The following is a 23340-nucleotide window of genomic DNA, read 5'->3' on the forward strand; positions in this document are numbered from 1 at the left end:
AAAGTCACCTTACTCCTATTTGATCATTAATCAGATTATGCATAACTCTCTGAAAAACAGACACTGTGAAGACAAGCCCAAATAGAATCCTGAGAAACGTAGAACAACTCATTGGGCAAGTTCACTTACAATTTTATTTAATAGTATGCAGATGCCAGGTCTAAGGTGGCAAACAACCCTGCATCTGCTACAGTTGAAAACACCAGAATCAGGTTTGGACGAGGACATTTATCCACAAGGACTGCTATGATTGAGCACCCTGAGGGAGAAAAACAGCCTGATGTCGCCTCTGCCATTCGGACCAGCTATTCAGTGACTTCAACAGATACAATGATTTTTTAATACTCAATCTTACCAATCCCTCTTTCACAGCCTCTTGAACATTTAAAAGGACACAATAAGCTGATGGACGGAGAGCAGAAACGTTTGAGACCCTCACCCCCAGTCACTATTAGATCTGGGTTAAATCTGTCTGGGTCCAAACTGGGGTGGCAAAGTGAGCAAAAGAGCGATGATGGATTCAACCAGATCTAATAGTGAATAGTGATAGGGGTGAGTGTGTGAAAAGGTTGTGCTCTGTCCATCATCCTATTGTGTTTGCATTGTTCGCCCTAAGTTGGCAGGGTATTACCAGACTTGGCTCCCCTGCTCACTTTGCCACTGGAGTCAAGCCAGCCTTGCTGATGAGGGGTGTACCCCAAAACCGGTCCCAGGATGCTTGTTTCTGGTCCATGAAAGACCTGGCTTGGCAGTACAGGCTAGACTGTTCCCATGAGGAACAGAGGCAAGACTGATTTACATATGGCTGGGTCTGAACTGGGGTAGTGAAGGGAGCAAAAGAACAATGATGGATTCAACCTAGATCTAATAGTGACTGGGGGTGAGTGTCTGAAAAGTTTCAGCGATCCGTCCATCTTATTGTGTTTGCTTTATTCTCCCTAAATTGGCAGTGTATGCCCAGACGTGGGTCCCTTGTTTATTTTGCCACTGGATTCAAGCTAGCCTGGTTGATGAGGGGTGTTACCCTGAAACTGGTCCCAGGATGTTTGTTTCCGGTTCAGGGAAGACCTGGCTTGGCAGCTTGGCCTGGACTGTTCCTATGAGGAACAGGATCAAGACTGATTTGCATATGGCTGTGTCTGAACTGTGGAGGCGAAGTGAGCATAAGAACAATGAAGGATTCAACCCAGTTCTAATAGTGCCTGGGGGCGAGTGCCTGAAAAGTTTAAGCGCTTTGCCCGTCTTCTTGTGTTTGGGAGTTAATAGTAGTCAGAAAGGTTTGGGATGTGTCCGAGAGGAGGGATGGGATAAAGTTTGAACTCTTAGAGGTAGCAATCCGCGCCAGAATACCCCCAGTAACCGGTGCGCTTTAGAAATTCATATAACATAACCTTTTACATTTCTTTTACCAAACAACTGAAATTATTAAAATTGACTTGTTCATGTGTCAAGACATACCCACATATCTAAATATCTACCGAAATGCTTGCATACAGATACATGTATTTATATACATGCACACAACACTTAATGAAGTTTAAGTACCAGGCATAAGCTCTTCTATACATACACCTATATTTAAATATCTATCTATCATTTCTTGGAAAAACAAAATAAAGGCCAAAGTGGCACTACAGCTAGGTTAAAATGTCAGAAAGGCAATACTTTAAAAACAAAAAAACTCCACCAATCCTATTTATCTTGTGCATAATTGGTTTAATTCGTATGCCAATATTCTGACATACAACCTTAAGTTATTCATATTATCTTGGTTTTGGTTGGGAATCTTTCCTTTGTACAGTTCAGATTTCCATACTGTATCTCCTGTAATTGGAGACTTGATTAGTTAATTCGGGAGAACTTGAACATTTGCTGGGACAAAACCATTCTGCATCGTCTTTGGTGCTGCTAACTCCAGTAATACTCAACTCAGTTGCCTGGTGTCCATTCAAGAACAAATATTTTGACATCACATCAAGTCCTCTTCGTTATTTTCAGTCAGAGAGTACGCAGAGTACTCGCTGACTGACTTGGCGGATTGGGTACGGGGACAAGCAGTCTCCATAATTGGAGCACCCTATTGAGAAGAACAATTCGGATGCAATTTGCATAACACTGGTTTTGGAACAAACAATTGTGGGTGACTTTCAGGTTGGGATTAAAACCGGAGATAAGGAATTTTGAAGGAGAAGATTAGCCCTGAAAAAGTTGCGGGATTGCTTCCCATTAAGGCGACGAAACACGTGTTGGCTAGAAAATGATATAATTTGCCAGATCACTGGATAAAAGAATCAATAAAGAACGTAAAATAAGAAGACAACTGTTTGTTTAAATTGATGTCATTTGAATACATACTTTAAGCATGTGCTGGAGGTTGATTTGTGCATTTTTATTTTGTCTATGACCAAATGTTAAGGAATAAGGTGGTTCTCCCTACCTCATTAGCACTGCATTCGTTTTGAATTTGCTAATGTTTTGTGTAGATTTCTTTGGAGCGTCATTTTCCTACAATACTCAACTCAAACTATAGTCACTGCTTCTAATTAAAGGAATGTTCTTTTCAAAATGCAGCAATCAATATATAGCTGACATTATTTAAGAGTAGGCAGTAGTCTAAGGACCACTACCAACTCTCAAAAATATTTTTTCACCATTGTGTAAAAGGAAGGGATCCCTTGGGGGCTCCGTCCTGTTTGGAAATGGCTTACCACAACATGCTTGTAGCTGGTAAAACATTCATGCTTTGCGTCCGGATTTCAGTCACAAAACAATACCTCTCCACTGTGTGTGCCATTTCCTAAAACATGGAAACCATTTTAATACTCAATTGGCGAGTTTGACATTTCTATAGGTAGATGGTAAAATGCGCGCACACATGGCTCGGCTGCTTAAATGTCAAATTCCAAATGGGAGCCTGCAAGGGAAGTTTTTCTGACACATTTGAAAAATACTCTGTGACATGAGCGCAAGGACAGACATATAGTCCTCCAGGCTAGGCCTGAATGCTAGAAATAGAACATAACCAGTGTTATGGTTAAGCTATTGATGTATGCAAGACCAGGTGTAGGAGGTTCCAGAATGTGTCAAGGGACATAAGTCATGGAATCTTGGGGTATGAGCAGTTGAGCGCTGCTGTTGGCTTTGTAGATTGTGTGGTCCTGTATTTCCTAAGCTGATGCTAAATGAATACTTCAAAGCACTATGGTGTTCTACACTGATTTCTAAGGCACACCGCAATAACCAGTTTTTACATTTCTAATACCAGATTTAACATCACGCAAGTCAGCTGTATTTGTGCCTGCAAAGTTAGGTCCATCTTCATAGAGCTTAAATCTGAATTGTTAGTTGTGACCACACTTAAATATAACAAGAAGTAATATGAGCTTTTTTGTATTGTTACAAGTAAGAAACTGCAGCCAGGCTACAGCCTTTTAAACTGCACCTTATACTAAAACCTATTTTAGCTAACTCGAGTTTGAAGACCGGTTAAAAAGCCAATCTTGCAGTAAATACAACTAGTTAAGAAACCTAAAACTATGAGTCAAAGTCAATTGTGCAGTATATGTGAATAATTAAGAAACAAAACTATTAGTTTGAGAATTTTCATCTTAAATGCTGCTGACGTGATAAAGTTGTCAAAAATCTGTCCTTAATTGACTAGTTTGTGCTGGTCAGCCTTGCCTGTGGCAGAGTCTCATCTAAGTTACAGTTAATTGCAGTCATTTACACCACCCCCTCCAGGAAACGAGGAAACCAAATTACACTGATGAAAACCTTCTCTGAACAAAGCTGTTCATTGATAGTTACCTGACAGATGAGACTCATGGCGCTTGTCTTCTTCAATAGAAGTAGGGCCTCTTACCACATGGGTTCGGAGCAGATGCCCCCACGAGACATGTGATCTAACTCTGATCCTGTGAAAGCTGGACCTTGTTGGGTTTGGGAGGAGTTACTAGAGACAAAGGGATTTGTAATCCAATGTCAATTCTATCAAGACAGTGTTATCTGGAACAGAAAATTGAAGATGCTCCAGTTTTCCCACTGAAAGACTATGAAAAGTTGTCATATTTTGCCTTGAATTCCTGCAATTGGAAAGTTACTCTGGACATCAGAGAAACAGTTGTGCTGCTCACCTCCTAGGAGAAGATGGTCCACATTCATTGTGTAATGTTTTTTTACTGTGCTTTGTAAAGTTTGGTGGGTCCAAGAGAGAGAATGTGTTTTCCAGAAAGCAAACCCGTATTAAGTAGACTTTTGGTTGTGGGCCTCAGGTATGTGGGGATAACTGTTGATTACACAAAATGCAGCCTGGTCTCCAGGAAGCCCTTCCTGAAATTTTGAGGACATTTGGAACACTGGGTAAGATCTTATAGAACACATTTTTGATATTTTTATTAGCTACTTTTAAAGATTTAGATTGAAAACTAGATTTTAAAGGACAGCAGCATTTTTCTCAGCATATTCTCTTAAAGTCAATTTTCCTGGGAAAATGTCTTTATTTCAGTGCTAAAACAACTACGCCGATACCCCCTACTGGCTGTTTTTGAGAATCACAGTAGGTCCTTGGTGTGCATCATTAGGTCGAGCATTCAAGACCTCTTGTATATACTTATATGTGTATGTACTTTGTGGGCTCTGGAGATCAGTCCTAGGACTTGTCTGCTTCCGCTTGGAGGCTTTTTTTCTCTTCAGCTGCCTCTATTTAACTGTCTTGATAGAAAACGACCAGTAGAGGTCAATAAAATACCAGAATTGCTTTCTGCTGAGGGACTTTCTTTTTTAAATTTTTCTTGCAACTTCCAGTCCATATAAATGGTCTTCCACGAGCACCCGTAGACAATAATATTTTTTCAAATCTTATATTGTCAGTGATATGACCACCGAAGGCCCTGATTTTATATTAAAAACAGAGCTTTGGACTATACCATTTCCTGCTGAAAGGCAATATTTCTCTCCATGTGTTTGCATTCCAGATGTGTCACCAGTTTGGTGCTTACTTTTCCTCCATGTTAAAGACAGTGGATGTTTCAGCACCCAGGCTAATGTCCTGCATAGCTAAATACATATAAGGTCCCAAAGGTGAGACCGATTGCATTGCAAATGCTTGTTGAGTCATGTGTCCATTATTGATCATGTGTGTGCAATAAATGTCTTACATTCCTCTGTTAGGCCTAAGGCTGATCGCCCACACTACCAGTAATAGAGCACTTTGGGTTTTCATTAAGTTCTGTACACTTTTGTGGAACCCCTGAACTCTATGCACGGTATAACCACCTACTGATGTCATATACAGAGCCAGCTTCCTACATAAGGTGATGAGTACAATGCCTTACTAAGCACATGAAAACTTGCACAGCATTTTTCAGGTTATCTAGTATAATAATAATAATAATCCGCATTTGTAAAGCGCGAACAATCACCCTCAAGGGTCTCTAGGCACTGGGGGCCGTCGGGAAGATTAAGCAAGCTATTGCCCAGAGTCACATGGTGCTGGAGCCTTTGATAAGCGTTTTTAGTATAACCTTCAGTTTTTGTTTCTAACCCAGATACCATATGTTACATACATTTTTTTCTGTTTCTGAATTATAGCAGTTAATATGTTGATTCCTCCTTTTTCAGGTGTTGGGCAGGGAATGATAACTGGCATTCGAGGGCTGTGTAATGGCTTGGGGCCAGCACTCTACGGATTTATATTCTATATTTTTCATGTGGAACTAACAGAGCCAACAATAACTGAAAATGAACCTGGAGAAAATAGAGTCGCACAACATCATTCTCAACAGGTATTCTCATTTTGGTTTGAATATTTATGCAAGATTTAAATGTTGAACATTAGTTTTACGCTTTTTGTTTTTAAAGATCTGATATGAAAATTGCTTTTGTATATCTTTATGTATAAATATCGAGTGCACATACTTTGCTCAGAATTTGGACCAGTAAATGCACACTTTGGCGTTTAAGGTGTTTCATGCTTGCTTTGTTATTATGCTGAACACTATGGGATATAATCTCACACTGTCTTCTCACCTTTCAATTACCATAGACTCTTGATGAAACAAATAAAAATAAGTCTTATATCTATATACTGTTTCAAATGGGGGCATTTTGGATTTGATCTCACACCCAAAAAATCATTCTTCATTGATTTAGTTATAATTTCTCTGTGGGCTGCTATGTTGTATCTAATGAACCATTTTAGTGTTGAGACTCTGGACACAGTCAACAAAATACACAATCTGAAGGAAACAGTTAGTTATAGATTCCTTACCTTAGAATTACCCATCAGGCTTCAGGAAAGTTTTTCGTCAACAGTCCCCCTGAGCATCGGAAGTTGGCGTCGGTCGACTCCGCGTTCGTTGTCTGCTTCGTGGTCGCCGGGATGACGTTGCAGTAGCTACATAGACACCGCCCTCGCGCGCATCAGTTCTTTCTTTTTCCACACCAGCAAGCGCAGATCTAGAGATAGCTGTACCCCCAGTAATTTTTTGACTGAACTTTTTCTCGACTTTTGTCGACTTAGTTGTTTTTTAAGTCCATCGACTCCTGGTACACCAGGGATGCCCGGCCTTAAGGCTTGCGATTCCTGTGACCGACTGATGTCGGTGACTGATCCGCTCCGCGTGTGCCTCTACTGCCTGGAGCATGACCACTACCCCAAGTCATGGTCGACTGCTGGACCATGGCCCCGAAGTCTTTGTGGGAGCAGTCCCGAAGGCTACTCGAGGCCCGGCAGTCGACTCCGTGCCGCTCAAGGTCCCGGTCGTGTAGGAGGTTGAGGGACCGGTCGCGGAGCTAACACCATTCTTTCTCTAAGTCTTCGCACTCAGGGTAAGTCGAAGCGCAAAAAGAAGTTGAAGAAGCATCATCGCTCTTTGACTTCTCCCTGTCTGTCGGCCGACGCAACGAGGGATGCGCGTGGTGACCCTCCCTCGGCTCTTTGGGACCAGATTGGCAGCCAGAGGAGGGTGAGGAGGACTGGGAGGGATCTGGGGACCCTTTAACTGACCAGTTGGTGTATGAACAGGACTGGAGAGAGGAACTGGGACAAGCCAGTGGTCTGGATACCGCACCAGACCTTGGCATGTTGTCTCCTCCTACCGTGGCTACAGAGGAGGGAGCGTCGTCATACGCAGTGGTGTTGCGCAGGGCAGCCGAGGCTCTCCACCTTGAGCTACCTACGGTGGCAGACCGGACTAACATCCTGACAGAGGTCCTTCAACAGGTGGCGAGCTCCTCTGAGCCCCTGCTGCCGTTTAATGAAGCCCTCACGGACATCCTTTTGGGCACCTGGTCCAGGCCCAACTCAGGGGCTCCTGTGGGCAGGATGATTGCCCAACGCCACCACCTGGCTCCGGGCGACCCCACTTTCCTCTCCCAACACCCCACCCCTGAGATCTTGGTGGTCCAAGCCTCCACTGCTTTAGGCGCATTCCCTAATGCACCACCAGATAGGGAATCCAAAAAGCTAGACCACCCTGGGAAGAAAATGTTTTCTTCCGTCAGCTTGGGTTTTTGTCGCTAAACACCGCATGTCTATTGGGCCATTACACCAACTCTCTTCGGGATATGGTAGCGCAGGTGCTGCCTCAGTGCCCAGAGGGGGCCTGGGCCGTGCTCTCCTGTGCAGTGGCCGAGGGAAGAGACGCAGCGAAGTTTACCATCCGATGTGGGCTGGATACCGCGGATGCACTTTGTAGGACACGTTCCACGTCAGTAGCCCTACGATGTTACGCCTGGTTGCGTTCTACTGGTTTTTCCGGGGTTGTCCAATCCACCCTTATGGACATGCCCTTTGATGCCCGTCGCCTTTTCGGCGACAAGGCAGACAACGCGCTATGGCGCTTTAAGGGCTCGCAGGCTACGGCCAGGTCCTTGGGCCTCTCAACCACCCGCCGTGCGCAGTCTGCCTTTCGCCCCTTTCGTGGCTACGGAAGGGGTGCCCGGCTATGTCCCGCCCAGAGCCACACGCCGGCGCAGGCTGTTCAGCCCCAGCGTGGCCGAGGACGTGGGAACCACCGCTGTGGTTCTGGGGGCCAGCAGGCAGGCCAGTCCACCACAGCCCCCTCTGCAGCAGCCTCCAAACCCTCCTAGTCTGACCTTTCAGGGCCACCAAACGCCAGTGGGCAGCAGGATCTGCCATCACCTCCCCCACTGGCGCACCATCACGTCGGACGGGTGGGTTTCGCAAATAGTCTGAAGGGGCTACTCCCTCTCCTTTACGACTACCCCTCCATCCATGCCACCTCAGTACCATCGCATGTCGGAAGATCACCTGGCACTTCTCCAATAGGAATTTTCGGCACTCTTGGCCAAGGGTGCCATCGAGCACGGTCTTGCCCCAAAAGTAGGTCATGGTTGCTATTCCCACTACTTTCTGGTGCCCAAGAAGCACAAAGGCCTGCGTCCTATCTTGGATCTCAGGAACGTCAACCGCTTCCTCCGATAGGAGAAGTTCAAGATGTTAAGGCTCGCTCAGGTCTTGTGTGCCCTCGACCCTGGAGACTGGATGGTAGGGTTGGACTTGCAGGACGCTTACTTTCACATCCCCGTCCTGCCGGCCCACTAACGTTACCTGCGGTTCACGGTAGACCACAAGCACTTTCAGTTTACCGTACTCCCCTTTGGCCTTATCAGCGCCCCTCGGGTGTTTCTCGAAAGTGATGGTGGTGGTCGCAGCTCATCTGCGCAGATCAGGTGTTCCAGTCTTCCCCTACCTCCACGACTGGCTGTTATAGGCGGGCTCACTCACCCCATGCTGTCGTCTCCCACCTCCAGACTACGGCCGCCCTCTTGCATTCGCTGGGGTTCTCCAAATTGCCGAAGTCACATCTGACCCCCTTTCAGAAGCTCCTCTTCACCGGAGCGGTTCTGGATACGACGCAATTTCTGGTTTATCCTCCCGAACAGCGAGTCCGGGATATTCGGGCTATGATTAAGATCTTTCAGCCTCTATCCCGGGTTTCAGTCAGGATGACCCTCAGGCTGCTGGGTCTGATGGCCTCCTCTATCCTGCTGGTTGACCATGCCAGATGACATATGCGGGCTCTGCAGTGGGACCTGAAGTTTCTGTGGGCACAACATCAGGGCAATCTGTCCGATTGCATCCAGATCTCGGAGGGCACTGCAAACCAATTGCAGTGGTGGCTCACAAACCAGGATTGGGTCCGGGACTGATCTCTCTCCCTTCCCCTACCAGAGTTCACAGTGGTGACCGATGCATCACTTCGGGGATGGGTTGGCCACATGGGGGAGGCGAAGATCAGAGGCCTCTGGTCTCCGGCGGAGTCCAGGCTCCACATCAACCTTCTGGAGCAACGGGCGATTCGTCTTGCACTCAAAGCATGCCTTCCCTCTGTCCGGGGAAGAGTAGTGCAGGTGTTCAGACAACACCACCGCCATGTGATAATGCAACAAACAAGGCGGGTGGTATCATGGACCCTATGTCAGGAGGACCTCCGCCTCTGGACATGGCTGGAACATCAGGGCATATCCCTGGTGGTTCAACACATGGCAGGTTCCCTGAACGCCAGGGCGGACAAACTCCGCCTCAGGTGCATGATGGATCCCGAATGGCGTCTTCTCTTGGAGGTGGTGCAAGGTCTCTTTCAGCAGTGGGGAGAGCCTTGGTTAGATCTATTCGCCACCGAAGAGAACACGCAATGTCAGCAGTTCTGCACGTTGGAATTTCCAAGGCGGCACTCGCTAGGCGACGCTTTTCGTCGCGAGTGTAGTTGCGGTCTGATGTACTCCTTTCCGCCTATATCACGTCTGCCCAGAGTGCTGAAGAAGACCAAGCGCGATTGGGCCCAAGTAATTCTTGTGGCTCCGGATTCGGCGAGAAGAGTCTGGTATCCCGAGATGCTCAACATGGCCATCGGGCCTCCGATCCGACTGCCTCTTCGGGAGGATCTTCTGTTGCAGCAGCTGGGGAAGGTCGTCCATCCGAACCTGTCCAGCCTCCACCTCCGTGCGTGGAGATTGAGCAGCGGCAGTTGATGTCTTTTGACCTGCCTCCCGAAGTCTGCGATGTTATCTTGGCAGCCAGGTGCCCCTCCACTAAGACTGTATACGCCTGCTGATAGAATACATTTGTGGCATGGTGCACAGCAAAGTCTGTGTATCCCCTTTCCGACCCTCTTTCTGGGATTCTCTTGTTCCTTCTTTCTTTGGTCCAGCAGGGCTCTGCTCTGGGCACTCTAAAGGGCTACTTTTCAGCCATTTCAGCCTTCCTCAGGCTTCCTGATCAGCCTTCTCTTTTCAAGTCCCCTGTTGTAAATAGATTCCATAAGGACATTACTCATCTTTTTCCTCCTGTCCCCTTCGTAATGACCCAGTGGGATTTGAACATGGTTCTTAACTATCTTATGTGCGCTCCCTTTGAGCCACTACATAACTGTCCTCTCAGGCTTCTCACTTTGAAAACTGCCTCTCTGGTGGCCATCACCTCTGCATGCAGGGCGAGTGAGCTACAAGCTCTTTCTTCCAAGCCTCCCTTTCTGGCTGTCCATCCGGACAAGGTCATCCTATGAACTAGACCTTCCTTTCTTCCAAAAGTAGTTACTACTTTTCACATTGGCCAAACCATCACTTTGCCCACCTTCTTTCCGCCTCCGCATCCTTCAAAAGAGGAAGAGAAGCTCCACCATCTGGATCCAAAACGTGCGCTTTCCTTCTACTTGAAATGCACCAAACAATTCCGGGTGGACGACCAGCTCTTTGTTGGTTACGTGGGCTCTAAGAAAGGTCGGGACATCTCCAGGTGGGTCGTTCTGTGCATCAAAGCCTGCTATTCTTTGGCAAAGAAGGAGCCTCCAGTGGGACTACGAGCCCATTCCACCAGGGCGACGGCCGCTACCACTTCTTTGGGACGAGGAGTCCCCTAAATGACATCTGTCGGGCAGCGACGTGGGCATCGTTGCACACGTTTACTAAACATTACTGCCTGGACAGCCAAGTCTGGAGAGACTCCTACTTTGGGCGTTCTGTTCTCCAGGTCTTTCTGGTGTGAACATAGTTTGCAGACCCACCTCCCGGGTTGGTATTGTTGGGGTATCTATTCTAAGGTAAGGAATCTATAACTAACTGTTGCTTTCAGATGAACAAGTTACTTACCTTCGGTAACGATATAACTGTAAGAAACGTAGGTTAGTTATAGATTCCTTAGCCCCCCACCCATCCTCCCCGTTCTGCGAACTGACTTCTATGGTTAAGGACATCCTGTCACGGCCCTAGTTTTGTGCACCAGTGGTCAGTGTCTTGCATGTCTCTGTGCTTCTGGTGTGGAAAATCGTGTACAGAACTGACAGTGCGCAAGGGCGACGTCTATGTAGCTACCGTGACGTCATCCCGGCGACCACGGCACCGATGATGAACGCAGAGTCGACCAACGCCACCTTCCGACACGCAGGGGTACTGCTGATGAAAAACGTTCCGGATCCAGTCTGACGCCTGGGGGTAATTCTAAGGTAAGGAATCTATAACTAACCTATGTTTCTCACATATATATATTATTACCGAAGGTAAGTAACTTGTTCAATAGTTTCATTTGTTTTATAGCAACAAATTTGCACATTTCTAATCGTACTATGCTTGATAATGCTCATCATGCAGACTTCAATCTAGTGGACTGGGCCTTAGTTTTACTAACTCATACTAGAAACAGACCAATTAGAAATAGTGGAATGAGTGCCCCTTCTCAAACCACACACTGATGTCCAGGCAGAGGGATGAACTTACCAAAGATTTATATGAAATGTTGGGTATTGATTTCAAACAGAACAGTGGGGTACTTTGTCCTACAGTGGCCCCAACTAAACCCTTTTTTGTCAAACGTGATGAGGGAATGGCCAGCAGAAAGACTTTGGGGAGGGGGGGGCGGCACCTAGTCGAATTGTGCATATGCTACAGAAGAAATTGTGGCTGACTTGTCAACTTAGTTTTACATATGGTCTGTTACCACAGTTTTCATAGATTAAGGTTTAAAAAAATCTGTCTGCCAAAGATGATCATTTTTGGTGAAAAGGTGTAGTGGCAACTGGTGAAATTTGAAACTGGCGGGGGTGTAAATCTTTGTCTAAAGTTGGACTGTGTGAGCAAGTGTAGCAAACAAGCCTGACTTTCTCCCGGAGTGTTCATAGGGTAAGGGTCTCCCCTGAGAAAAGTTTGGAAAAAAGAGACCAACTGGTTCATTTTAAAGCACAATTTTTACTTAAATGGACTTCAAACAGAGAAACTAATAGGGCATTATTGACACATTATAAATACTTTTATGTGTGCCAGGCAAGCATTACTTGCCTTAAAAATGTCTGCAGTCACAAAAACCAAGACAACGTCAGAAAATGATGGCACAATTTGTCTAAAATTGGCTAAAGTGCTATACGAATGCAGACTCAAATCTGGGTATGCAATTTCACAATCCTTATATAGTCCAAAGTGTTTATCCTAAAAAAAAAAAAAACTATTTCTTGACTTTTCATCCTGCATCTTTTAGATAGATTTCTAGGATGTAAAAACTGAGAAGGGGGCAGGATGAAAAACTAAGTTATACTAGTCTCCGATTCATAGGCTTTCGACTGAAGAAATAGATCAATATAGGCTTATACAGCAGTGCTAAAGCTCAATCTACAGAGATCTTATAAAATCAGGCAGAAGTTAGATTACATCAGTCTTGCATGCACAGTTCTTCAAAATCTGTAGTAATACCACTTATTAAGAGAATTTCCTATGCAGATGATACTCTGCTTCTCCTTTCATATGACAACAGCTCTTTGGCTACACAAAGAATCTTTTTCAGCCTGTGTGGGAGCAGTAATGAGTTGCATGTGGGCCAATAATCTGCAATGTAATCCGTATAAAACAGAAGTCCTTATGTTTCGCTCAGCCTCTAACTATTGGTGGGATAACTGTCGGCCAGTTGTACTGCCTCCACCTGTTCCCCCTGCTGAGGTGGCCAGGAATCTGGGAGTTAAATTTGATTAGTCTTTCTTTTCAATCTCCGCTATCGGCGGAGGTGGGATCTTGTTTCGTGATCATGAGGGCACATAAGAAATGTATTTATCTGCAGTCCTTTGGGCCAAAGGAACGGTGATTCATTCCTATCTTACGTCTAGGTTGGACTACACCAGTGCTAGTCACTGAGGCCTCCTGGATTGTCTCCTTGAACATCTACAAGTTGTCCAGAATGCAGATGCCCACTTCTTATCTAAACTACATTGTCATGCTTTTATCTCCACCTGTCTAGCATAGCTAGCTCCACTTGCTGCCGATTAAGGGAATTATGTTTAAGTCTCTGATACTGGCCCGTCGTTCCTTTTTACGGGTCGGGCTCCCAGTACCTAAGAGAGGCTGTGGTCTATCGTCTGGCAAGAGCACTTCGCTCCTCTAAGGCTCTTCAGATACTAGTCCCTTGATTCAAACGCTCAAGGAAAGGGGGCTCCTCTTTTTCTTTTCGCGCCGCGCAAGCTTGGAATTTTCTACCCACTTTCCAAGCACCGGGACACTCATCAAGTAGTCATGTGCTATAGAGATTCTTTCTTCCTACAGAGTACTGTTAACTAATCTCATTGTGTACTGCCTTCTGGCACCAGCAGGGTTTTTCTCCTGCAGCTGAAACAGGGAAAGAGGTGCAGACACACAGGAAGAGATTAAGCAAATGCCCCCGGGGCCCTGGTGCCAGTCTCGATGGGGACCGTGCTGCTCCTATACTGCACTGCAAATCTTCTGTAGGCCATGGGGTTCCTGACCAATTTTAAGCTTCTGTCTCTGAATGTCAGAGGACTCAATTCCCCTAGCAAGCGAAAACAAATATGGCACTACCTCTTCCAGCAAGACTGTGATATTATTTTCCTGCAGGAGACGCACCTGCTTAGGCAAGACTGTCACTCCATGGCCCACCCCGATACTCTTGCCAACACTGGGCATACACCAATTCTAAAACATCGGAGCTTGCCATCCTCTTCAAGAAGTGATTATAATTCAAGCTGCTAAAGGTTTCCAGAGACGTAGGAGGGTGGTTTTTGACCCTGACATTTTAAAGGGTGAAACCCGTCTTGACGCTCTTCAACCTGTATGTCCCGAATCAAGCGCAAGACACATTCCTACGAAGGGTGCTCAAAGATCAGCTGGCCACTGTCAGATGGGACCTCATAGTGGGAAGGGACTTCAACCTAGTCAAGGCTTCTGAATAGATAGGAGCACAACACGCTTCCAGGGCCCGGGATCCATGTCTGGGCAACTCCGGAGTTAGCTTGCAGAAGCAGGCCAAGTCGACACATGGCACTACTTGCATGCAGATGCGAAAGATTACTCATTCTACTCACACGTACACCTGTCTTACTCCTGCATGGACTAAATAATCCTTACACACTCTTCTGAGGGGCCTCAGTTAAGCCCAGCTATCGGATATCTCCATCTCCGACCATGGTGAACTCACATGGACCCCACGTAAGGCCTATACACGGAGCCCCCAAAGTTGGCACGTATACCCCCCAGCTCTTGTGCAACCTGGTAGACTCTGCTGCTATTAAGGAGCCAATAACTGTTTACTTCGAGCCCAACGACCTGTGAGACACTCCCCTTTACCCCTCCCAACCAAGCGACCCCCCCCCTCCCTCCATATGATTTGGGATGGTTTTAAGGCGACTATCAGGTGTCATATCCTCCATATCCATAGTTAGGACATGGGTGGCCTGCCTGTACTAACCTCAGTGAGAAGATCTGCTCCTTAGAACACTCGGACAAACAGCACCCCCAGGCGCGGTGCTGAGAGCTACAGCTGCGGGCGACTGGGTCAACAAGGCAGAAAGGTCCCTACTGGCACTTAAACAAAAATATTGTGAACGAGGTGATAAGGTGGGCCCTCTCTTGACTTGTAGGCTATGACTGCAATATGCCCACTCCCACATCTCTAAGCTAATGAACGAGAACTCCACTGGGGCTATTCCAAAGTCAGACAAGCAGGAGAACTTTAGGGCCTTTTTTACTAGAGCCTTTATTCTCACGAAGGGAAGCATCCAGCTTCCATTGGCTCCTATCTTCATGATGCCCCTTTCACGGCATCGAGCTATGTAGAGCCCTCAAGGGGCTCCTGGTCAGAAAGAATCCTGGTCCAGATGGCTTTCCGGTCTCTTTCTATAAATGTTTCCTCCTCCACCTGAAGGACCACCTGCTCTGGCTATACAACTCCTTAACGCATGTTCCTGGCCTCGCGCCAACAGTGCCTGCGGCTGAGATCCGAGTAAATGGCTAGGCCACCCACTCTTTTGCTCCCCACCGAGGCACCTGGCAGGGTTGTCCCCTTTGCTTTTCACCCTTGTGGAGGAAGCCTTGGCAATCTGCCTAAGGCAAGATCTACTATCACTGGCATTCCTCTCGGGGGCAACAACACAAAGTCCTACACTTCCCTGACTGTCTGTTGCTAGCATTGATCAAGCTGGTAGCCTCTCTTCCTGCAGGGGTCCAGAGCTTGCACGCCTTAGAAACGGTTTCTGGTCAGAAGATCAACATGGCCAAATACTTGACTTGACCATCCTGCAGCAACAGACTCAACATCAGAAGGAGCTAGCCCCCTTCCAGTGGGCGACCCAATCCATACAATACCATACCATTCTCTTCCCTGCAGACATGGTCCTGTGCTACCTGGCCGCTGCTTGGCAAGGCCATCCTGGAGGACCTTCAGAGATGGTTAGGTCGCATTAATGTGTTGGAAATGAATGTCCTCCTCCCACAATCCTATACGTGTTCAAGTCACTCCCTATGTCCCTGCTGATATCATGCGCTTGCAAAGGGATCACTGATCCCTTATCTGGAAGGGAAGGGAAGCAACCCAGCATTTCAAATAACCTTCAGATGCTGCCCAGGAACCATGGGAGCCTCGCCTGTCCTAATCTTTAGATTATTACTGGGTGGCTGATTTGCACTACATCTCCAAATGGATGGTCAGAGAAAGTGAAAAGCTTTGGCGGCATATGGACCCCGCATTAGGCTGTAGGCTTCTGTGGGACCTGGTCTCGATCCCAGGTTAGCCTCTTCCCCCACAGTGCATACTTAGCGACCCGGACATCCTCGAGATATGGGACAGACTGGTGATTGAAAGAGGTTTAACCTCATTTCCCTCCCTTAACACCCTGATAGCCAGCAATCCAGACTGCACCCTTTCTTTCTCTCTCCGGGTTACTTCCTGAAATGGGAAAGGAGTGAGTGTAGGATCTTGTAGGAGCTACGGTGGAGCTACGGTCTGACTATCAATCCCTTTGTGCAGGGCAAAATCGAATTTGATATTCCTGACAAACTTTGACATCAGTATTTCCAGCTCTGCCACTGGGCCCTATTTCCCCCCGAACACTACTACTCTCGAGGTCTCATCTCCAAAACATAGTGCCCTACAGTGGTCACGCCTACACCCCACCATACTTATCAAACAAAATGGGAGATCAGTAGTACTCTGGGCATTTCCTAGAAACAGTGGGAACTTCTGTGGCACGAAATCCCCAAAACTCATGGGAGCATTCCCCAATGAGAAACCACGTATAAACTCATGCTACAGTGGTATTACACCCCTGCACGTTTACATGTCATGTTTCCCACGACTACTGATAGCTGTTGGAGATGTCACGCAGGTCGGTGAATTTCAACACATATGGGGGTCGTGTCCTCCCATCACTATTTTGGGCGGAACCCCAGGGCCAAATCAAGAACGTACTCTTGTTCCCCATACCAGCAGACTACTGCACAATCATCCTAGGTATACGCCCAGTTACGCTGGATCCAAAGACCCATTCTGGTTGGTACCTTGTCCATCACATAACTGGAGCAGCGAAGCAGCTCATAGCTCTGACCTGGAAAAACACGGCTGCCCCTTCTTGGCTTGGTTCACACAGCTATGGCACACCTTACTCATGGAGCAAATGTCCCAAAAGATCTTGTTTTCCGAGAAGAAATGCACTGGCCTCTAGCAGCGCTTGATCAACTATATGTCCTGAACGGAATACCTTTGCTTCTGACCACCAAGACTCTGACCCCTTCACTTGTTTGACTAACGGCTTCCTGTGGCAGCACGGTGGCGCCCCTGACACTGATGGCAGCAGCGGGTGGTGGGGTGACTCACTCCTCACAGTCCCCTCCCCTATTTACTTTCCCTCTTACTGATATCTAGTACATGCTAGCGCCGTCCCTCTCCACACTCTGCTGGATGCTTATTTCTTTGGTTTTGATGTTGTTTCTGCATTGTTGGGCTCAGTGGCTTCTTGGTCCACTTGTCATGGTTCTGCCGAGCAGGAACCTGTCGCCCTCCCACCTTCACTCCCTCACAGCTATAGAAAACTAACTTTAGGGGGTGGGGAGGCACATTCTAGCAGGCCCTGCCCCAGTGTTTTCATGGCAGACAGCTCAGACACAGATGGTTTGGTTCATTTGCCTTTCATTGTTTTTTCTGTACCTTTGCAATGACAGTTCAGACCTTTGGTGTTTGCTGAAGTTTCTTACATCTACACGACAGTCGATTAGGTCAAATGTCACCTTTTATGGTCTCGGACACAAACCCTGATGATGAAGCCAAAGGATGTCTTTGTCTGATCTCCACAGCCTCTGTGGTGTGTGGGGTCTAGCTGCAGCCCTTTGGCTTGTAACTCCTACACCTCTATACACCTAAAAGATATTAATGGGGAAGTTAAACGGTTTCTCGCTCTCTGGCCCTTCGACACCCTAGAATGGTCCCTCTCCTCTGGCAAGTCGCCTGACAGAACGAGTCAGCTAGGTGTCTCTTGGGGGGGAAGGGGGGGCACCTCTTCCACAGATCCTGAAAAGTCGGGATTTAAGCTCTGTTGAGTTCTCAGCTATACCAGCTCTGACATATTACTCTGGGAATCATTTCAGGACTAAATAGTTGTGGCAGATGTACTATTACGAAGGTAGTAATTATAAATTGTTGCAAATCTTCGAGATGTATACGGCAGTATGAAGAATCAATAGGAATAACAAAAATGTATTTAATGCACAAGAATAAGGTTCTGTGACAATTTAAAAATACCTTGCTACCTGATCTGTTATATACCTAATTATAGTGGGCCCTCAGCACGAGTTGAGCCCATAAAAAAGAAAGATTGGAGCGTGTCCCCTAAATTCAAAAGTGGTGACACAAGTTAATACATAGGTCTTCTTTGGCTTGCCAGTAAATTCAAGAATTGCGATGAAACAGTTGTCAATATGGTGTTACATGTAAGCAAATGAGCAATCAAAAAAGAGGAGCAGCTTACACATGTTGTGTTCAAATCAGACGTTATCTAGGCTGAAAAAGCTGGCTTTGCCTAATGAAAATGCAGAAACTTAATGTCAACCACTGACTTGTACCAAATGTATTCCTTATTAAGATTAAAGTCCTTGTAAGAGTAGGTAAAGTATGTAATAGCGGGAGCTAGACTTCGAAATTGGGATGAAAGTGTTGTGGGCTAATTCAGTCCCATTGAGCTTCCAGCAGTATAGGTATTTTATTTTTAATTTTTTTTGCAGATTTATATAGCGCAAACTCGACCTAAAGGTATTGGAGTACTTTACATGAGCACCAGTTACATTACACAAGGACACATTCGTTTTTTGGTAGGCACGGGGAGATTAAGGGATTTTCCCAGAATCACAGGATGTTGATCTGTCTCAGACTCGAACTTGGTTCCCTAGTTCCAAAGTCGGCCACTCTGGCCATCAGGTCACATCCTCTCCTCTAAACTACGTTAGGTATTGAGTGTATACAGCAGAACTCCAGTAGACAACTTGCTTGAGTAGACTGATCAATCGTTATATGTGAAGGCCTTTATAAGCCGTCCAGTATAGAGGAAACCACAGTGTTTCAAACACACACTATCTTATTTATGAGGTTCCAGAACAAGTCTTCTGTTGACAGAACGGTTTGGTTGTTTTCATTGAATAAAATCAACTCTTTTTCAGCCATGATAAGGTCCGCTTTGGACGAAGCACGTTTCGACTGCTCATCTTCCTCATTGCTCAACTGCCTACATGCAACTCTTTATTATCAACTTTATCATCGTCGCAACCTTTGGGCATAAATAAATGTGAATCGTGGACTTCTTCACAAGTCCAAGATGGACGCTGTATTAACTAGTGTCATCCCTTTTTGAATTTCATTGAGGGGGTGCCCCAATCTTCCTTGTATGCTTAGTTGTGGCAGTTATGTCAGTGAGTGCTTCTCCTTGAATGCCTGTGTGATGAGCACAAATGATAGAATCAGTGAGTTAAGTTGCAAATCAATTTAAGTTGTAAGCATTAAGGCTTGCATGTTTTTCTTGCAGCCCAGTAGCACATGGCAAAGCCATTCTACAGTAGATAGATAATCCTAATACAGCTTTTATTGCTTTTTGAAGCAAGGGAAGACAGCACACATCTTTACACTAATTACCAAATGCTTTGGAACATTATGAAGGATATAGTTATCTTATGGTGATTTAACTCCCATCTACAAGGTCTTTCCCCCTTCCCAACCTTTGGATATCCCTAACCAAGAGCGCTGGAAATGTCTGATAGCAACTTTAAATACAGAGCATTGTGTACCCACATCCTGTAAATATGTGCAAGTCATATGTGGCCCACACCATCAGTTTCCTTCCAGTTTGAAAAAGGAGCTAATTGGTGTGCGTTTTCTGTCCAATTGCGTGTGGGTCGTCAGAAGAATGTTGATAATGGGAAAGGGCTTTAGAACTAGGAGTTACATGTTTGCTAAAAAGGTAACATTAACACAACTTCTTTAGGGGGAAATTTGGAAGATTTTAGACTGGAGTATATTGTTGGCAGAATGTTTGGGGAGGGTAGCCACCTAACATTTTCTTCCAGGTGAATGCCACTTGACGATTAGTTAAGGTAGAATTTGCACCAACATTAAATGTAGCAATGATGATTCATGTTATCATTCTTTAAGATCTTCAGCAATAGATCTTTTATAGATTCGCAGAGGGTGGTAGCTGGTCCATGAGGAAGTCACTGGGACTTACTAGTCTCTGCTGAAGGTAGTGCAGTGTGCTTGTTGTCCACCTGCCTTCTTCTCAAGTATATACATCTAGAATCTTGGGGTAAACAGACTCCCTTGCTTTTAAAGACTTGGAGGTCTTCAATGGCTTGAAAAGAAAGTCTATCTGGTACCCCTTAGACGGTACTCAGTGATTTGTCCATAACTGTCCTAAATTTAAACTGCTGGAAGAACTCCGACATTGTGGATATTAGCAAATGGGCCAAGGTTTCTCCAGTCCTATGGCTTTAACCTCCGTGAAATCCACATCACCAGAAACATTATTCATTGTCCTGGCGGTGCCAATGAGATCACTGGATATCAGAAGTTTCTGCTCCAAAGCTTCCTTGAGCAGCCTGAGTATGTCCTCTTAGGCATAGTTCAGGGACAAATTAGCATAGCGTTCAAAATTGTGACAGGGTTTGGCCATGATGGTGCTGGCATTATTCTGTTCATGGTAAAAAGAGGGAGACTTGCTCACTTTGGTTCTTTGCCTATTAAGGGTTTATTACGCTTCATATAAAGGCTACTTGTATATTCTGAAAAGTAATTCGCATCCATGAATGATTCTTAGTTCACATTCTCTTGTATACTTATTATAGTTTTGAGTTCCATTTGAAACAGGTGCATATAAGCATTGTGTTCACAACATATCTGTTTTTAATATCATCCATTAGATATTATTGAAAATGCTTTGCTTCATGGTAAAGACCAGTTGGAAATGTTAAATGATTTTAGTGGCACTTACTTGATCAGTAAATTAAATTGAAAGCTTATAAATATTATTCTTTAGCGGCAAAGTAGAAATCATAACCTTGTGTGATCCGTCTTGTCGGATGACTTTGGAAGGCATCTTAACAAAAATAGCTATATAAAAAAGACTTGCCTACTAACTGTAGACAGTGAGCGATAGGATACTAATATAGACTATTTAGCTTTTTTCCAAAATATGGATTCTATTTATAGTGATGTTGGTGTATGCAGTAGCATAGTGTATGTATAGCCCACATAAAGTTTTTGTTAGAAAATCTGGGTGTTTCTGGTGGAGAGAATTTAAGTAAGGAAATTAAATTTGAAGAACCAAAATGTTTGTAAAAATGCATAACCACATATTTTTTCCCCCTCCAGAATTCCATCATTCCTGGACCACCATTTCTATTTGGTGCATGCTCCGTGCTGTTAGCTCTGCTTGTTGCCTTGTTTATTCCTGAACACACGAATCTGAATGCACGTTCTGGCAGTTGGAAAAAGCACTGTGGTAGCCATGGTCACCAGCACAGTCCTCAGGCCCCTGGAGAGGCCAAAGAACCCTTATTGCAGGATACAAATGTATGACAGCAATCTGTTTGTAATGACTTAATTTTATTCTTTACATCTGCAGTTTCTGGATGTATAACCAATTCAGATGGAAGTTTTCTAAGGTGGTCCAAAATTTATTTAAGCCTGGAATTTTTGTAAAAACTGAAAAAAGCTAAAATATCTCCAAAGATGTTATGACTAACTCATGTTTTGTCACGGTTTTTGTTAAAAATGCACTTGCCATTGTAGCTTTAGTCTCATGCTGTTATATCGCTGCATATTACAAAACAGACTTCTACGTCAGTCTAGGGGGGTGTAAAAAAGATTCTAGTATTCAGCATGTGTTCCTGCTTTAATTTCTTACAGCATAAGTACTACATATATGCTTTGTTTAGTGCAATATCATACATCTTAGTAGTGTATGAGACGTAAATCCAGTTCTTTCCTCGTGCATCTCTATTCCTCCCCTGTATGTTGTTGTCTTTGTACCCAAGAGCATAAATGAACTTTATTGATCTACTCATGCTCACTGCCACAACCAACAACAAAATCCTGTTTGTTTGATTAAAAATAATTTGCTATTAGAATAGGCACTCTAAAAGTGCCACTGTCCCTTGGTTTGAAAATTATTAAAATGCACAAGAGTTTTCAGATCCAAGAAAACTGCCACATGAAGTAACTACAGCAGGACATTTTCTATGGGGCAATATTTAGTATTGCTACTCTAACGTATACGACTTTGAATCTACCTACGGTGTCTCAGTGAAATATGTCTACATGCCTTCAGTTCATGGTGAAAATAGCCAGTTGAAAGCCTTAATGTCGAATGCACTCTTAAAATAAGGAGGAAACTAATCTCTTGGTTTTTACTGTTTCTTAGAATCACTTTGGCTGTTTTTCTTTAATTTGAATCTCATGAAATCATGTTTTGAGCACTTGCAGAACAGTATGTCAAATTTATAGGTGCATTACAAAGCTAATTTATCATATTTTGAGTAGCATGTATGCAGTCTTGAACACTTTCAGTTGTATTTGAAGTTAGCGGGATGGTATTGAAAGATGAACAATTGGACTTCTGCGGTTGGCTCCTCCAGTTCTGCTTTCTTAATTCCAGTTTAATACACAAGTTACCACTATGTTTTCGTATAATAGTACGAATCTTAAAACTTGAAACTAAAATAACTGAAATTGAAGTGTATAGCCTTGAAAATGTCAGTGGCCTTTCAGGATTGTCATAGCCTCACATATAGTTTTCAGAGTTAATATTATAGTCCTACATTTTAGGACCTTAGTAAAGACAGCTTTATACAGTTACTGATGTGAATTTCTCTAAAGGTGTATATTTTTGTGTCCAGGTATATTATTTAAAAAAAAAAGGTGTTGCTTTGTATAAATTGTGTATAAAGTATTGTATAGTTTAAAATGGTTTCATTTTGTTTTGTGGTTAATGCTCAATACTTTTTTAACTTTAAAACATATATCATAGATGAAAAGGAGCAGTATAATGTGTAAATATATTGTTAATAAAACTGACTTTTAAACAAGACTCAATCATTGAAATGGTAATGCCACAATGTGGTTTGTATCCTATTTGAATTAATCCATTCTAATTGAATGGGAAAACAGTTCCCGCTCATTGCTCTTTGAATTTTAAATGCTCATCTTCTTTTTGGATGCAGTAAAATATGGCACCTTGCGACCACTGTAATACATTGATAATTTTACGTTTTTACTCTTTAAAAAAAAAAAAAAATGTAATGCACTATTTTCAGACTCCGCCTTCTGTTACCAGTGACGACGAATTTCCTACCCATTTAAAGTTTGAAAACATTTGTCCAGTGGTGGCTTCTGTCCACTTTTAATGGGCAGTTTAATGTCTGCATCTAGGCATTTACAAAGGTGAAGAGGCATGGATGCTCTATTATACTCCCAACTAATGTTTTAAATCGAATAGTATTGAAGTTCATTTGTGGAGCTGTTTGAGCAATGCTCTACTGCTCCTATGCTAGTTCTGAAAAGACAGTCATTTAAAG

At 44.6% G+C, this 23340-nt stretch overlaps 1 protein-coding gene across 1 annotated transcript in view; it reads left to right on the forward strand.

Moving 5' to 3' along the window:
- SLC71A1 (solute carrier family 71 member 1) overlaps nt 1-22848 on the forward strand; it is a 332367-nt gene extending 309519 nt beyond the window's left edge. Inside the window, exons 11-12 of the mRNA XM_085601886.1 lie at nt 5620-5783; nt 21137-22848. Of these exons, the coding sequence (XP_085458012.1) occupies nt 5620-5783; nt 21137-21343 (371 nt within the window). The 3' untranslated portion in view covers nt 21344-22848. The remainder of the gene's footprint in view (nt 1-5619; nt 5784-21136) is intronic.
- Nucleotides 22849-23340: the final 492 nt, after the last annotated feature.

This window comes from Triturus cristatus, chromosome 4_2 (genome assembly GCF_964204655.1).
Source record: "Triturus cristatus chromosome 4_2, aTriCri1.1, whole genome shotgun sequence".
Taxonomy (NCBI): domain Eukaryota; kingdom Metazoa; phylum Chordata; class Amphibia; order Caudata; family Salamandridae; genus Triturus; species Triturus cristatus.